Genomic DNA, 17,795 nt, shown 5'->3' with positions numbered 1-17,795 from the left:
AATGGTTAAACATCTGAAGGTTGGATCAATATTAACTACCATTTTCTGATAAATGGGATATTTTCATCTCTCACTAAAAGTATCATTTAAATTATTCTTACTATTGACATTATCTTCAGAACCATTTTCCTATATATTTTTTCTCATTCCAGTTTTAACCTTCAAAGTCTGCAAAATTCAGCACTGGAAAATAAGAGATGTTATAGGATTAAAAAAAAAATTACTCTCAAATGTTTAAAGTTAAAGTTTATTTGTATTCTTTGTAGGAATATCAATAAAAGACCTCAAATGTATCTATATCTGTACATGTACAAGAACCGTCAAAAATTATTCACAGAACAAAAATAAATCTTCTTTAGAATAAACCCAGGTAATGAAATGCAGATATGGATCTCACATATGGAACAATCCATGTGCTACTAGCACAAAAATATGGCTTTAAAAATAAAATAAAATCTTGGGTTTTGTTTTTTTTTTTAAGGTGTATTTCTCTTTCATGAAATAAAAAATAAATTATTTAACTTGATCATTGTAAAATAGCCCTGTGTAGTAACACATGCTTATTAAGGCCCTGGAGATGAAAAAAAAAAATCTATTTTTAAAAGGTAATTTCCTCATGGGAGTGACACAGGTTGATGTGCTGTTGTTTCTGAGAGCTAGTTAAAATAAGAGGAAATATCTAAGCACCAGTCAAAAATGTCACCTTCATTATTAGTTTTAACTTATTTGCAAAGAGTGGCTATCAAATGAGTAACTTGTATTCAACCTGTTAAGGAAGAGATGATTTGAGAATTTCCCCCTTGGGAATTTAGAAATGACAAAAAAAGATTTGATTTACACATATAAACATTCTCTTTTCTGATCTTACAAATATATAAACATTATGGTAACCTTGACAAGCCTAGATTTTAATGACCATATCCTCCCACTACTTGACAAAATAACCTGAAGTTCTAAATCTATTTCCAAGAGGCAAATGGGTAAGCTGAAGTGGGAAAAACAAAACGAGGATGGGATTAAAGTAGGTCCTAGAACAGGGCTTCTTAAACTTTTTCCACTCACACCCCCTTTTCACCCTAGAAATGCGGCCTAAGTATACAGGTATATAAAATAGGTGTACAAATCAAACATATGCCAATAATGAATCAGTTAATTTTGCAACTCCCACATTCAGTTGTAAGATTCCATAACAGAGTCTTAAACCCATTAAGAAGTTTAAGAATAGTGTAAGGAGCTGGGTCCTAGAACATCAACAAGAGCTTTTAAACACGTCCCCTTTTGTCTTTGGTTTGCCTACTACATGACAATGTATAACCTTTGTTGGGATGGTTCACTGACCATTTCTAAATTAACTTGGCCCAATAGCAAGGAAGTAACTAGTTAGGTAGGCTTCTTCAGATCTGGCCCAGGCTGATTTTCTGCCCTGAAGGAAGATCTCCCATGGTATCATCCTCTTATTCTTTCAAGAGATCTTGTGATATTCTCACATTGAAAGAGAAACGGGCATTATAGGAGAGAGGTAGAGGCAATCTGAAAAGCTTTATTTCTAAAGATAAGACGGGGTAAATGGGGCATGTATGTATATGTCATTTGCCATTTTTAGGAGGGAGGCATATAATGATGAAATGACGTTAGGACAATGTGACTCAACAGTGATAATCATTATTTTTACAGAATGAAGTAGATATTCCAAAAATGGAGAAAGGTCTTAGAAAACTGTGTTTGTTCTTTGTCGAAATCATCATGTCATACTACTAGCAAGACATTTTATAGATGGTGGGGAAATCTAAACCCTTTTAGCCTTCTTTAAAACTGTGAGTTCTTTGGATTGTAGAGAAGGCTGATATGGATGAGTCTGCATTTAGATCATACATCCTTCTCTGGCTCTTTCTCTCTTCATGAGATATTTATTTCATCTCATGTAAATTTCATTGCTTTGGTCCTTCCTAAAATCAAGAGTGCAGCATTCTCAGCTGGGTACTAACAATAGGAGAATGCTTTTAGCAACAAAGGACAATAATTCAAAATAACAAATGAACCTCTATTTGAAATTTCAAAACTCTAAATTAAAAAAAAAAGAATCATTAAAATAGATACTTGTCATTGTTCTAAAAATGGCATTCTGAAAATTAAATGATTGGTTCTCAGTGTGTGAGTGTATGGAGAGAGGGATGATAAAATGGGAAGGCATTGGAGAGAAATTTCTTATAATTGTGGCAAGTTGCTGTCCATACATACTCTTCAAAAACTATGCCCACACAAAGTACTTCCGAAAGTGCAGAGAATAAGAATTCCTTAGCCTGTGGCATGGGTTCTGGGACAGAAGGTCTGAGCTAGTGAGAGGGTTCAGGTTCATACTGGTGTGTCTCTAGGTCTATTCTGATATATGCTTGACGCTCTGATAGTGGGCTCTTAGAATGATCTAATTCCCTAAATTGATAGAAGGATTGGCCTCTAAAGAACCAAGGCCAGAAGATAATCTTAATGTAGATTGGAATGGAAATTGAGTCAAATAATGCTGATCTTCCCCTGCAGCAGCTTCCTGAATCTCTGATCAAGCTCAAGGAAATGACAGAGTGACAAAGGCAGTGGGATTTAATGACAAGACTAGAGAGAGGCAGTCACAAATCTGAAAACCTTTACTTCTAGAGTTAAGATTGTATTCAAGAGCTTATAATTAATTCTTCATAGCTTTAGACAGCAATCCAAGAGATGAAATTTTACTTTTTCCTTTCAAGAGAGGAAGGACAATCCACTATCAGTAAAAAGGAATAAAAAGCTCCACAGAAAGTTGATCTGGACTGCCTACAGTACCTAAGCAAACAGACCTAATGCTACAGAAAAAAAACACTATGCTACATTTAACTTGCTGCAAGAAACTGGCCCCTAGACAAATCTTTTTCCCCTCACAATTTTTATTGCTGAGACTCACGGAACATTATGAGTTGATGGAATTTTCACTCATTTGGAGACCAGTGATAAGAATATGAAACATGAGGCTCTTTTCCTGAATCATAGCAACATGCATTCAACTGTCTTTACTACTGCCCATAACCTGGGATCACCTACATAGGCACTTTGCAGAATTCCACATCCTATTCAAAGACTATTTTATACCCAACAACAGGTAAGTCAAGAGGAACAAGGAGCATGACATTCAACGAAACTTACCAATTAGCTTCACCACAAAAGTCTCCCTTGTAGAAGGAAAAAAGGTTGTTGTATGGATCCTATTTGGGCTCATAAATGCACTGAAGCAAGGCCATTTACCTTTATGTTGATGTTCTCTATCATATTATCTAACAGAGTTGGAAATGGAAAACTCATAAATATTAAATAACAATCAAAAGAGCAGATACTGTTACCTTCCTGTAGCTCTTTTCTTTTGAGCCTACTGATCAAATGTTGAATGGGTAATATACTTGATAGAAATATTCAGAATAAAAGATTTGGCTGAAAAGACTATAAATGGATAATTTAAATAATTTAAATTTATTTAAATAATCTAAATTTTTAAATGGATAAAACTAAATTTAAATATAATATTGTCAACATCTTTGAAAACAATAGCTATTTAATTTACTTATAATCCTGCTAACTTGGACCCCAAAACATCTGTACTGTCTCTCTCCTTTTCTCCTTCCACATACTAAGTGTTTATTAAGCAAAGGGCTAATATATTCCCATGAGGTTTAGATATTTAATCACAGGATTTGATGACATCAAAACCTTCAGTGGAATAACATAAAGCTAACACTTGCCATCCAGTCTGATCCATCATCTTAAATAAACAGCACTCACCCAAAAACTTAATTCCACTATAGGTAAACTTACAAGCCTTCAAGACATCATCTGTAGTCGGACACACTAGTTTTTGAATCTCAATTCTAGAGATCATCCACAGAACATACTTAAAACCATTAAAACAGACAATCCATTTACCAAGTTTTCTATGGTATACAGCTGCGCAGAGAATTAATTTTGCTAGAGATGAGAACAGCTATGTAAGGAGGATAAGGTATTGGTATTTGGAATTCACAAAAAATTGGGTATTTTTTAAAAAGCAGTACTTTTGAAGCTTGTCAAACAAAACTACCAGAATCAGGTCAGTACTTTCAATATGAAGGAGAAAGACACAAGAAATACATTCTAAGGGGGCATGTGTACAATAGGAGATGAAGTAACATCTGGGAATACATGGATTTCCCAGACTCTTAAATTATGGGGGTTGTGGGCAAGCCAATATAGAGAGAAGCTCCTACTTTAGATCTGTTCTATGGCATTAGGAGTTGGTGAAGGGAGTATAAGGAAGGGGGGGGAGATCACTCAGAAGCACAGATATAAGTTCAGAGGGTTACAAAATACAGACCTGATAGAGAACAAACCTGAAGAGAAAAAGAACGTGGGGTTGGGAGGTAACTATGACTAGGCTGCTCTATCAACCAAGGTTGTATCATAAATGACTTCCTTTTCTCCCCTTGTTTATTCTGATGCTGAAGAAAAAGCTACTACCACCATCCATGGATGCTTACTTCAGGCACGTGGTTGGTCCTTTAGGTTTGTTATTTAAAAAAAAAAATTATATTTTGAATCAAACATTATTGTTACTCATATTAGACACTTCTCTCCCACAACCAAAATTACTGCTAAGACCTGGCTAAAGATAGCAAAGACACTTTGACCTTACTGTATTGACGGTATAGAAGGTTTGACTGTTTCCTATTTGTGCATAGTTATATGTATACTTGTGCAACTATATATGTATGATAACTGTTTAATGTGTAAAATTCTGTACTTTTGTTAATTAAAGATTCACCCAAGATAACTTTTAATACCTCCTGAACAAAGGAAATAAGTAGTTTATGTGATTGTAACAGACTATTTCCTGTAGGAAAGCCATGGCTAAAAAATGTTGAAACTGGGTATCCATAGCAAACCCTGTTATTATGAGATTTAACTACTCCTCTGAAGATGAAGGCTTCTGTGTACAAACAGCTTATCACCCCCACCTCCTGATTCAGTTTCCTTTTGGGAGAAGAGCAGACTTCATTTTTCCAAGTGTGGGAATTCTGATTTGGACTCAGTTCCAAATTTGATTGGGGGCAACATGAGGAAGACGAAGTAATCTGGATAAAACCAATTTGTCACTTCGATAGATAGATAAGAAGCTAAATCTAAATGAACATAGTGATTTTTAAAAGTAGAAAAACATTTATGATATATCTGAAAACCAGAAATTATATAGGGTCTTAATGATGTTTAGTTAGCCCTTTTTGGGGGAAGAGGAAGGAGGGCAGAAACAATAAATCTGCTTGTTTTTTTCCAGATGGAATGTGGATAAGAGATTTGGATGACTTTTGATAACGGAGAATAAATCCTTTTTGGTATGATTGCTCCCATTATGGGTGAGGAGAGGACATTGAAGTGTACAAAGATGCAGGATGGCATTTAGAGACAAATATTTACAGTTCTGTAAACTCTAAAAAGGAAAAAAATACCCTTTATTACAACTGGGGTAAAAAAAATCCCCTATTTAAAACTGGATATTTTCTTTTGTCTATGAAAGAGAAAATCTGTCATAGAGAGAAGGAAATACATTAACTAACAGGAATCTAGACATTATCCCCAAAGTCCAATGATGCTACAGTAACTTTTGGCCTCTGTCCTTGCAAAAGTGGATGCCAAAGGCTCTTTGATCAGATCCAATCTTAGCTGACCAATGGTATAGAATTCTTTTGATTGGATCTTGCTGTGTTTTTTTGTTTATAGAGAGATCAAGGGATCAAAAATGGTTTTCAAACCAGCAGAATAATCCTTTGAAAAGTTAATTCTGCCAATCTGCTGTTGCACTTCAAGGGCTTATATCAGTCAGAAATAATTTCTTTCTATTAAACCCATAAACTCATTTCCTCACTCAGATATAGTTCCTATTTTTCCTTCTCTACCAACTGCAGTGCTTTTAACAAGAGAAAAACAACAATAATAAAAATAGCAATAATTAAAAAGGTAATCTACATTATTAACTTCCTTTGGGTATATTACAATGGCATTTTCTGTACATGGCCCAGAATTGAATTCCTTATGTACAAAGAAATACGGGAAAAGAGCATTAACTCTATAGTCTTAGTCTTATGCCCTGAAGGAGATGGTTTCTTTCACCACTCAATAGTTCCTTTATGTTGCCATTCCAATTTAGCAGCATTCTGTAAACCTGGAGGGCAGGATGAAGGGCTGGGGATAAGGGGATGGGTTGTATTTTCCAATACAAATTTTTTTTCATTCTCCACTGTCTCTTCAGGAGGGCTGGTTAGCAGCTGCTGTTTTTGAATTCACCATTCTCCGTGATGGAAAGCTTGGTGGGGTTGGTGGGAGAGATGCCATTGCGGACCTGCATGCTGTAGCGTTCCTTCACCTGGGTTAGGGCACTCATCAGCCGTGTATTGGCTGAATCCAGGGACACGATCCGCTTTTCCTGCAACAAATACATACACATATGTGGTTTTAGTGAAATTTGCTTGCTATAAGTTTTTTTTGCTTTAAAAATAGCTTTTCTTTACTACGAACAGATTAAAGCCATCATCAACAATTCTGGTGGTTTCTATGAGAGTCAGCCATCTTAATGTTTCCCAGTAAAATGGAACATCTCTGCCTCTTTGTTTCATATTATTTTAAGTCTTTTTTCTCCTTAAGTCTGCTGAGTCTTGATTTATCACCTTTTGCCCCACTTCTTTTTCCACCCCAAGTATGACACAATCTGAATGAACTCTTGGCAACAATGTAGATGTTAAGTCAGAAAGTGGGGTTTCATACCCCCTTTAAAGCTCACATAATGAAGTCTCCTTTAATAGGTATTTATATAGTAAACTGTATTCTTGAATAGCATGCTTTGGGTCAAGGTTGGAAAATGGAAAATGGTGGCAAAGAAAGAAGCACCAGATGTTTCATCTTACAAAGAAAAGATACAAGTGGCCTATGGGTTTTTGATCTTATAGACAACATACTATTCACATTTGAAAAGAACCCATGTTATGCTCCAAATTAAAACAGAAAATGGCGGCAGCCTGAAATCACTAGCAAAGTGAAGATGCGACAGCAACAGAGAGAAGCAGCCGAAAGCTCAGACTAGGAGTTACTTGAAGTTGGGGAGGAAGGTGTGACTTAAAGGTGGATGCCATGGATATAACACATGAAAACAAACAGATAACACAAGGCTCCTAGACCCATTCCAGCTCAGAGTTACAGGAAAGCTATCCAATTGTAAGTTTTCATTTTGTTTTTTGTTCTTTGGGAAAGCTTTCTTTTAGCATTATTTGTTTTTTATTTAGTTGTTTTTGAGAGGGCTAAATGCATGAAGATAAAAAAATAAAAATAAAAATAAAAGGGCAGCTCAAAGTAGGGTCATTAAACCAAATGTTTTTAAGCTGCCATGCCCTTCCTCAAATCAGCACTACAAAGACACTGTAGACATTAGGAAAATGGAGCTAGTTTAGATCCATAGATTTTTTTCCTAACAAAAGAAAATTTTCAGGGGAAAAAAAGTCCTAACTGTTCTCCTGGTCTATATGAAAAATTAAGGTTTCAGGGTGTCAGAGAATACTTTTTGCCTGTAAGGTAAAGTTTAAGTCACAATGAGGATACGCAGAAAGACTTCATTACTAACACAGTACTGAAAGTAGAGACCATTCAAAACTGCCTATATCTATGGCACATGTTATGGAGAGCTACCAGACTGGTTACATAGTGAAGACTTAGGGAAAGACTCATATTCTTGTGGAGAGCTGTCTGGTAAAGCTAGACATTGTGGGGAATATTACTTTCTTATATAGGATTACTTGGCCTGTTAATACATAAGGAGAGGGGAGAGAAAATCTGCTAGTTCACACTATTGTGTGAACTTTCTTCCAGCCTTTCTTCCCCATAGAACTAAGACAGTAAAAATAAAAAAATTAAATTGGAATCACTACCCTATCATGAGTTATAATTTGTTCTGTAGCAGTATATGAGTGATAATTTACAAGGCTAAAGTAATCTGGGTGGAGAAAAATTTTTTACGAAGGAGGTGATTTGTTGCTGTTACCACTGAGGTTAAGCTGTGAATGAAATGGCCACAGTGGCCCTCGGAAATAAAGGGTCATTAAAGTGTGAAAATACTCTTCTCACAGCCAGGAAATATAAAGTACCAAAAGAATATTGTTTAAATTACTTTAAAGGTAAAGTCAATCTTTTCTCCTTAACTTTGAGGTCCATAGTCCTGAATTCCATAATTTTCATTCTCAAAAATAAAATATCTGTATGGATCTTTGATCTCACTGATGAGGAAACTCCATGGTACAGGTTGGAGCCTGTCAACCCATGAAACAAAAATTAAGATGTAGCAAAAACTGAGATCTTGAGTTAAAAAAAAGTGAACATAATTTATGTGGAAGCAGGGGCAAACTGCGCAGTCTACCCCAACTCCTTTATCCAAGAACTGAATATCTCTGAGTGAGAAGAATCCACTGCCAAAATCAAAATAGAATTTTTGAAAGCCAAGTTGAGAAGGTTAAGGATGCTCTGACACTCTCAACTCTGTTTAGATTCAAGGGAAACACAATCAACTCATTCCTGACCCATAGGAATTCAAGTGTGGGAAGTGCCAGGAGCTGGAATGCGTAGGAGGCCAGTGGCCAGGGCCAAGACTAGGTGCTGATCAGCTAAAGAAAGGACCGGGCTGATTTACTTGCCTGTCTGAATAATCTTATTCCCATTTATGACCTGTAATTTAACACAGTGGAGATGTCACTTGAGATATGATTAAGCAGCTTTTATGTTCTCGCTTATGAGTGTGGGGAATGCCTGGGTCTCATTAAGCCTCCGGGGGTCAGGTGTGCAAGTGTATTCTCCCCAAGCATGGGAGCAGTGGCCCATGGCTCTCCTCTCCAGAGTCCCTCATTTTGTCAGGGACAACTGGACCCTCCACTGCGTAGTTACAAAGCTCCTCCTCATGCTGCTTCAGAAACAAGTACTGACAGAACTAGTACTACAGGTCTTGTAAAACTGACTGATTTGTGGAAAGGGAGACTGAATTTAGGATCTGAACCCAAGCCTTTTTGACAGGACTTCAGGGCAATTTAAGCACAGAGTGGGTGGAAGATGACTTAGCAAAAGAGATAAAAGACAAACATGGATATCAGCTAGTTTCCTAGACATTTGCCCAATGGAGTTTTGGGGTAGTGATGTGTCCCCAGCCTAAGTAAGACTCTTACCTATGTAGGTGCTCTCTTTATACTACTGGGAACATGTTTGCCTGAGGGACATCAAGGTAAATGTCAGATATTACACAGTATTGCTCACCTGCACAGGACATTTTCATTCCCAAACAATTTTTCAATTTAACAAGAGTCTGTTAAATTCCAGAAATATCAAGTACTTAGTAGACATGCACAGTACTAGGGAGACAAAGACAAAAAGGAAGTATCCTGACTTCCAGGAGTGTACATTCTACCATTGACACTGATGCCAGAAGAGATAATTTACTTACTCTTGCAAAGCTTTTGGAATGCACTTGATGGTGTGAGTCTGAGGGAATTAATTTAAGGAAGGTATCAGTACATAAGAACCTTTACAGAAAACCCCATGGGATGGTCCCAACTTAAAAAAAAATTATAACTTTTCCATAAGAAGAGAGCATCAACTTGGAAATACTTATGTATTCACAGAAGCTGTCTTTGTAATGGCATTTACAATAAGAACATTTGGCCTTGGCATAAAACAGTTGTTAAAATGAAGTGCAAGAGCTATTAGCACAGTATCTTTTAAAGGCTGGTCTTCTTGTAAAATTAATACTTTTAGGAATTAAGATATTAGGCAGGGATTTCATATAGTGGCTTCTTAATTCCCTTCCAATTCAGATTCTAAGATTTTATTGTTTGAAAGTGTTTATATTTTGACCTATTGTGAATTAGTAATTTACTTATATTTAGCAAAACTAAGATTTTAATTAATTGGTGTCTTAAGAACCAGTGCCATTTTATTTCACTAATTTTAGTGAATGAGGTTTATACCACGGTTCTCTCAGCATTAATAGCATCCCCTTGTCCTGGCTCAAGAGGAAACAGATGGGGCAGGTGGTTTGGAAGAGGAAGCTGTAAGTTAAAATTGAGATTACTAAAATGTCTCCTGGCAAAAAAAAAAGAAGTTTTAAAAACCACTAATATAACACTTAAAAATTTGATTCAGAACAATTATCTTGTATAGGTACTACACAAAAGATCAATTCATTTCTGCATTTTGAGACAAAAGCCTTCTGCACTTTTTCCCATGCCCTTTTGATCATTTTAGGGCAGACAGTAAATGGCCATTTTCAGAGCTTTTCAAGATCTCTAACTCAGATTTCTTTCCCTTTAACCTTTTCTGCCTGTCCCTCTTGACCTATAACCACATACTAAGGCCTAGAAATTGGATGCAGAGAAGCTATCTTCAGCTTCCTTAAAGTCAGCTGAGAGCAGAAAACAATTCTCTCCATGACCCAGCGACTGCTGGACAAACCCACACTTCCAATCTTGCTGCATTCCTGGCCACATTTTGTTTTCTTAATCCTGATTTCTTTCCTTAAGCCTCTGATCTGCTTCTCTCTCTGTCCCAAAATGAGATGACAAAGGGGGCTCTTGCTGGTTGTTGGAAGTTATCTGGCAAGTTAAACAGTGACTTTAAATAAATAACTGTATCAAGCTTCTCTTCTAAGCTATGAGAACTCTAACCACTCATTCACTGCAGAGTTCAGGGCTCAGAATGTTTAGGGGAGCTGCTCTGATGACAAGACAAGACACTGTCCACTCTCCTCAGACTCTGCTTTGGTGGGCACTGTCAGCAGGAGAGCTAGAAGCCACATGATGAATATCAGCTACAAAGCATTCCACTCAGAAATTACCTTTTCAACCTGACTCTCCAATCCTTTGAATGTCTTACTTTGGGAAAAACGGGCTTTGCTTGAAATCACACATGGCAGATTCAGTGAGTGACTCAATGAGAGGTCTAGAACGGATATACTTTCCCTGTGTGATTTATACTGAAAATGGAAGAACACTGGACTCTTCCAGGACACTACAAGGTGAGAGCTACACAGGGGAGGGGGCAGCAGATCTGGAGTATGGCTATCCCTTGCTCATATTTTTATTTCACAGTGACATATGTGATGTCTAATCTAGTCCTAGCATGGGTAAGGGAGTGTGAGAAATGAAAAGCTGACTGAAGCGTTCTCAGGGAGATAACAGGCTCCAGCTGCCAGAGCAGCAATTACCAAGGCTGCACCTGCCTTTTTAGAGAAACGATTCCTTGGACTGGGAAAAAAAAAAAAGGAAGTGGCAAGTTACAAGTATTTCCTGTCTCACAAATTTTGCTCAGAGTACAGATGTACTATAACGCACAGGAGATGCTCTTGGCAGCCTCTGTTCCATTAGCATCCCAGGAACAGGCTGCAGTGGGCAGGGACCCAGTGGGCAATCTCATCACCTCATGTCTTTTGGGGTTACCACAAGAAGTCCTTTAAGCGGAGGGCCAACAAAGAAGGAGAGCCAAGCTGATCCCAAAACGCAGGCTAGGGGAGCAGAAACACAGAGCAGGGCCTTTGGTTTGACTTGTTTTCCCCAGCTATCCTGCATTTGCCATGGGCAAAAGTTTATGGCACAGTGGACGTGACTCACAAGATTGTGAACTTCACAGCCAAGCAATGGTCAGTAGAAGTGGCAAGCCAGACACATGCGGGGCACCTTGGGGATCTGACTACTTGCATAAGTTCATCCCATCATGCACGAGGACAGGTTTCTGGAGTAACTTCCCCAAGTACATTAGCACTGGGGTCTGTTAATGGGTTACTCTTCAGTACAGAGGAGAAAAAATAATGCAGATCATGGAGCTGCCAGATGTGCCTTTAGGGTTGAAAGAGAATGCTGTTGGGAGCTTTTTCAGCATTTGCCCTGGCACTGGCATGGGGGAGAAGGACAGGGAGTAAAAGTTACTATAAACAAATGCCTCAGTCATATCCAAAGTCCTCTTACCTGTGCATCAATTATTTTCTGCTTTGCATCAATAACTGCCTGCATCTCAGCGTGATCTTTCTTCAACTCCTCTTCTACAGCCATTAGCCTGAAGTATTGCAGGAAGAAAGCATTCAAATAATCAAAGAAGAGAATAGATAGTGTGTGTGTGTGTGTGTGTGTGTGTATAAAATGAGAGACTATAGTACTTATTCAAAATATCCCCCCATTTCCTTTAAAATAAAGAGTACTACTATTTCAAAGTCTGATTTTTTTTTTGTATAGCAAAATAACTGTATGGACGTGTATACATATATTGTATTTAACATGTATTGGTCAACCTGCCACCTGGGGGAGGGGGGAGGGGAAGGAGGGGAAAAGTTGTAACAAAAGGTTTTGCAATTGTCAATGCTGAAAAATTACCTGTAACCTGTAAATAAAACCTGTAATATAACCTGTAAATATATAACCTGTATATAACCTGTAAATAAAAAGCTATAATAAAAAAAAAAAAAAAAAAAGAAAAGAAAAGAAAAAAAAAAAATAAGGAGTACTGCTTGCTCCTTTCTGCAGACACAGCCAGAGTGTCTAAATAAAGACAACAGAAGTGGCTTCAGGAAGATCATGTCCAATTCAAAAGTGTTTGGACTGTAGAAAGGCTTCTCTTGCTCAGAGGATTCTCCTCCCAAGTGAAAGCTAACTACAAAAGCCATAGAATTCAGACTCTTCCAAGGCCTCTTTCTTTTATTACTTCTCAGGGAATCATTTTATGATTTGTTTCTTTTCATTTTAAAGAAAGCATATTAAGCAAAAAATTTAAATAAATTTTAAAATTAAAAAATATTTATAAAATATATTTTTAAAAACGAGAAAGACCATTCTGGCTTTTGGGAGGTGCATAAGGCTTCCCACCTGGAAAGATCTTGAGTGAAGGAGTCAAGGGGTAGGCGCTGAGGGCTGGAGGCACACCCCCTTTAAAGGGGCTTTGGGAAAAGGCCTTTTCCCTTGCCTTGACAGCTGACTCCTTGGGCCGCTGGCCTCCCTCACCTGCTAATGATGCTCTTCATCTGGCTCTCCTTCTCTTCCTGCTGCCTGCGGAGACGTTCCTCGCTGTCCTCCAGCCTGGCTTTGTACTCCATCAGCAGCTTCTGCATTTGCTGTTCCTGCACCAGGAGCCGCCTCTCGTACTCCTCCAGCCTCCGGCTCGACACTTTCAGGCGCTCTTTCAACTTGGCGATTTCCTGCTCATACTGCAGCGAAGACGAGGAATTGCATTGGAGAGGAGAGATGAAGTGGAGTTACATTTGTTTTTGAGAGACCAGAAAGACAATCAGTTCCTGCAGTTACATTCCCTATTCTGTGGACCTATTAAAGCTGATCCCAGACTTTATGCAGTATTCTTGCCCATCTCCTGATAGCATATTTAAGAGAAGGAAAAAGAGTATAACATAGCACCCACAGTCATGCTAGGAACTCTGCTTTGGTTTTCATTTACTTATTTTAAAAATATTATCTCAGTTGATCCTCAACAATCCTAGGAAGTAGGTGCTGTTATTGGTCCCCATTTTACAATTGGGGAAACTGAGGCAAAAGTTAAATGACTTGCTCAGTCACACAGCTTGTAAAAGTTTTTCTGAGTCCATGTCAAGTACTTCATCCCCTCTACTACGAGCTGTCCTCATATAATCTTCTAGCATTATTCTACTCATCTTTTTCAAATTAAACTGACCAGTTTCTGCAAACTGCCTGTAATTTTAGTACCATATTCAAGTGAAAGCAAAGATACTATCCAACCTTATAAAAGCTTGTCTAACTAATTACTGAAAACTTGTTAAAGTCAGATAACCCTAAGGGGAAAAAAAGATCTGTATATTAATCATCTATATTATAAGTCTCTGAACTGCCCTTCCCCCCATAACAACAATAAACTAACAGCTAGCATTTAAATAATGCCTTAACATTTGCAAAGTGCTCTATATTATCTCATTTGACTTTTACAACATATTAGACCTATACCCTCCCATACCTTTCTTCTGTATCCTAATATATATTTTGTACTTAATTTTCTATATTGCCTTGTTTTCTTTTTGTCTTTGTATCCCTCAAAGATCCCCCACCACATCCTACTTTCCACTAATGCAATACTTGGCAGACAGCAGACACTTAATAAATGTTCGTTGAATTGGTAAACTAAATTGAATTGCCTTGTAGAAACACTAAAAGTTAACATAAAGTGAATGGAAATGGATAACAGAATAGCATAAACAAAGTATAAATAAGTGTCAAAGGTAGTAAGATTGAAAGGGCTTCAATAAGCAGATATTAAAGCTGAGCAACTCCCAACATAATGGAATTTCATCTGAAAACAGGTAAAAGAGATCTAGGCACCTAGTCTAACTCTCCTCCGGGGAGATATCTTTTTTATGATATCCCTCATGGAGCGGTCAATGCATGACTCTCCATAAACACTGCTAGTGACAGGGATCATCACTGTTCAGGACAAGATCCATTCCAATTTCAAGGAGCTCTAATTGTTGAGAAGACTATCGTACTGGGCTGAAAATTGCCTCCTTAGAATTTGTTTAAAAATAACATACAAATTTACAAATTATTTCATGAATAAATTTATCATCAGTCAATATGAAACATCTGGAGATGGGGCAAGGGAGGGTGCAACAAACAAGTAACCTCTTTACTGGGAGAGAAGCTGGCACAGGAGGGTGGCTTGCTCTAACTTCTATCCAAAGACCCAGCTCTCTGGGTCACAGCGAGTCTGTGCTTCTTTGTGATATTCCTGAACCACCCTCCATACTATGTGATCTGAGCTATTTTTCATGGAGTCATTCACACTCTCCTCATCTTTCTTTCAGACCCAGTTGTGCTCCATTTGTGAGACAGTGGTTCAAAGTCAGAGGTGTAGCCTCTGGATGTGAAATTGCCATTTTTCTGCAGATGCAAATTGACGCCAAGATTACATCTATGACGTTGGCTCAGCCCTTAGCCCCTGCTGCTTTGGGGTACTCGGGTCTGGGAGGATGAACGCTAGACTCTACCTTCTCTGCATGTTTGACATCATCTTGATTTTGCTCGGTGTCGTCTTCATCTTCTTCATACTGCCCATTATTTAGAACCCAGGCTGCTGTTCTCTCCACTGGAGACATTGTGGCAGAGTCTACAGGTGACTGAACCTGCAATAGAAACAATCATGGGGATTTGCCAAAGATTATAAACTGATGTGTTTATCATTTAGCATTTCTTCTTAAAAGAAGTAACTGTGCTCCAATCAATATCAGTCTCTCTACTTTTTTCTCTCAGCTAAATGTGTTACTATGATTCTGGTTCTAAATAATATTCTCTTGCTCAAAGGACATCTAGCTGGTCTTAGACCATGTTTCATGTCTATCAGCCCCAAACATCCTGCCTCCCCCTCCTTGCTGTTGCTTCATCCTCCCAAATAGCAATAAGCCTCCCTCCCTAAATGAGATAATTTGCTCATCTTGGAAGTTTCCCTGACATTCAGTTTAACTGAGTAGGAATTAAATGCAAATTTACTTAAAGAGCTATACCTATCAGGCTCTAGGCCATTCCTCATATCCTCCTAACCCTGAACATCTTGCCATCTGTCCTACCTCCACTCCAGTTACTTCTACTCCTTTTTACCTTTAGCTCTTCAAACAGAAGATTTTCTTCTTTGTTTCTGAAAAGGACATAAACTCACCATTCTACAGCCACCCTATAAAAACACTCTCTTCCTCAGCCATCACTCTTTTTATAGATATAATAGAATGTATTCTCTTACAATAGATACAATAAAATATTACATCCTAATACAATACAATGTAAGTGCCTTCGTGTCAGGAAATGGGTTTACTTTTTATCTTTGAATCCCCAGTGCCTAGCACATAGCAGGAACTTAAAGAGTTTTTTTCATTAATTAGTAAATTCAAAACCACTGTACTGAGTTATTCTATATAACAAATGATATTTTTAAAAAGTTTTAAAAATAGAGTAACTGTTCAGACCATTGTAATCCAGTAACTTTTCCTCTTTACCTTATTAACCAAGCCTAGCTGAATAGTGGCTCATCACTGAAACTATTGATTATATCCAATGTACCAGAAAAATTGGATGAGATGTGGCAGGGAACAGAGGAGACAGGTCTTGGCCTTTAGAGACTTAGTTGTTAGACCAGCTGTAGGCTTGAATTATCCAAAAGGAAACTCTAAAAACCAAGGTTCATTTGTTATTCTCAGTGAATGGTAAAATAGTTTTTTGGATTAAAAAAAAAATGGTTCAAACCCTTGGGTTTGCCAGGTCAACTGAAGAGAATATACAAAAGACACCGAGAGTTCCCACGTTCAAGCTGTATTTCTCACTACTTCCTAACACATAAAACAAACCTTAATTCTGCCTCCCACACCCAAAGTGCTCCTTTGGAAACTATGTTTTTGTCCATCTTTTCACCTGGCCTGCCCTCACAAAATCACAAAGCTGTTAAGTGATTCTTACCTAATCCGTTTCTCTTCTACACCAAAACTAAAAAATTGTCCATTAGTCTTTACTCCTGAGAAGGAATCCATCATGAGATGGACTCCAAGGAAGTCCATCATACTTCTGCATTGCTCTAGTGGCTGGAGATTTTTCTTTACATAAGCCTAAAATTGGCTCCCTTAAAATTCCCATTCATTCTCCCTTTTTTGCCTTTTGGGACAAAGAGTCACCACCCTTCTCACCTGTCAAGGCCTAACTCAATTTTTGACTCCTCCATGCAGGCTTCCCTGATGATTCTGGCTTATAAAGTCTTCTTTTCTTCTGAACTCTTTAAAGAATTTACAAACTCTTTAGAGTATGTTGCTAAGTCTATACACACAATTTAGCTTCTAATTAAATACTGCCCTTTCTCTCTCTAATTGTTTCACCAATATAAACTTCCATCTTCCAGACAAATTCCTTTGGGGCCAGGCTTGAGTTTTTTATTTTTTTGTAGTTTACATTAATATGCCCATAGTAAATGCTTGTAGATTGGTACCAGGGTACTTCCAAGCGATTTGTTTTTCCAATAATGTAAAAATGAATAGAAAATTTTGTTTTCCAACTCTTTTTTAAGTTGAGCAGGTAGCAAAAATTGTTTTTTATCCTAGCTTATAGTCAAAGAAAATGGGGATAATTGATGTTAAAACTTGGAAGACTGTATAGGCTTGTTATGGAAATACAACATGAAAAAGCTTTAGGATATAAGGACTTGACAATCCTTTCTAAAGCATTTTGACTGATACTATTAGTCATATCCTGGCCATTATAAGAGTCATAGAACAAGAGATTTACTAGATGTAAGAAAGACTAGTTGGTTTCAACTTCTTGACAAGCCTGGAACAGGTCTAGTTTGTACATGCAAGTATACCTCACTGCCAAAAATAGGAAAGTAAAGCCCCTAATTAAAAACTTATAATAATCAGCCAAAAAGAATCACTGAATAGTTTGAATTTGGGATAGTTTCATATGTCCCAAAAGAAAAATTTCATTAGTCTTTGTCAGTAGTGTTATGTTTGTCAAGTTTCAACCCTTATATTTAGGTCATATGTTGAATGTGAACAACGGATAAATTTAAAACAGAATATGCCATTTTATGTGTAAAAATGATGCATAAGATGTCAGGGATAAAACAATGACAAGAATGAAAATGAAATCCTTAAATCGGTCATAGAAAGTAAGGGTCAAAATATTGGAAAATAGTTTCTTAAGAATAACAAGGCTGTAGTACAAAATGTTAAGGACAAAAAT

The 17,795-nt window shown here is 37.4% G+C and overlaps 1 protein-coding gene across 9 annotated transcripts in view; it reads right to left on the bottom strand.

The window, feature by feature from the left end:
- Nucleotides 1-230: 230 nt before the first annotated feature.
- RASAL2 (RAS protein activator like 2) overlaps nt 231-17,795 on the bottom strand; it is a 320,395-nt gene continuing 302,830 nt past the window's right edge. For 7 of the 9 annotated variants that reach the window (XM_074308456.1, XM_074308457.1, XM_074308454.1 and 4 more), the window contains 4 exons: nt 15,068-15,202; nt 13,062-13,264; nt 12,036-12,123; nt 231-6,472 (listed from right to left, as the gene is read on the bottom strand). In XM_074308456.1, coding sequence (XP_074164557.1) covers nt 6,308-6,472; nt 12,036-12,123; nt 13,062-13,264; nt 15,068-15,202 — 591 coding nt within the window. In that variant the 3' untranslated portion in view covers nt 231-6,307. Of the gene's footprint in view, nt 6,473-8,723; nt 8,755-12,035; nt 12,124-13,061; nt 13,265-15,067; nt 15,203-17,795 lie in introns of all 9 variants that reach the window. The other 2 variants (XM_074308462.1, XM_074308463.1) reach the window with 1 other exon arrangement.

This window comes from Sminthopsis crassicaudata, chromosome 4 (genome assembly GCF_048593235.1).
Source record: "Sminthopsis crassicaudata isolate SCR6 chromosome 4, ASM4859323v1, whole genome shotgun sequence".
NCBI classification, from domain to species: domain Eukaryota; kingdom Metazoa; phylum Chordata; class Mammalia; order Dasyuromorphia; family Dasyuridae; genus Sminthopsis; species Sminthopsis crassicaudata.
The sequence above is the reverse complement of the archived record's forward strand: the minus strand, read 5'-3'. Positions and strand labels throughout refer to the sequence as shown.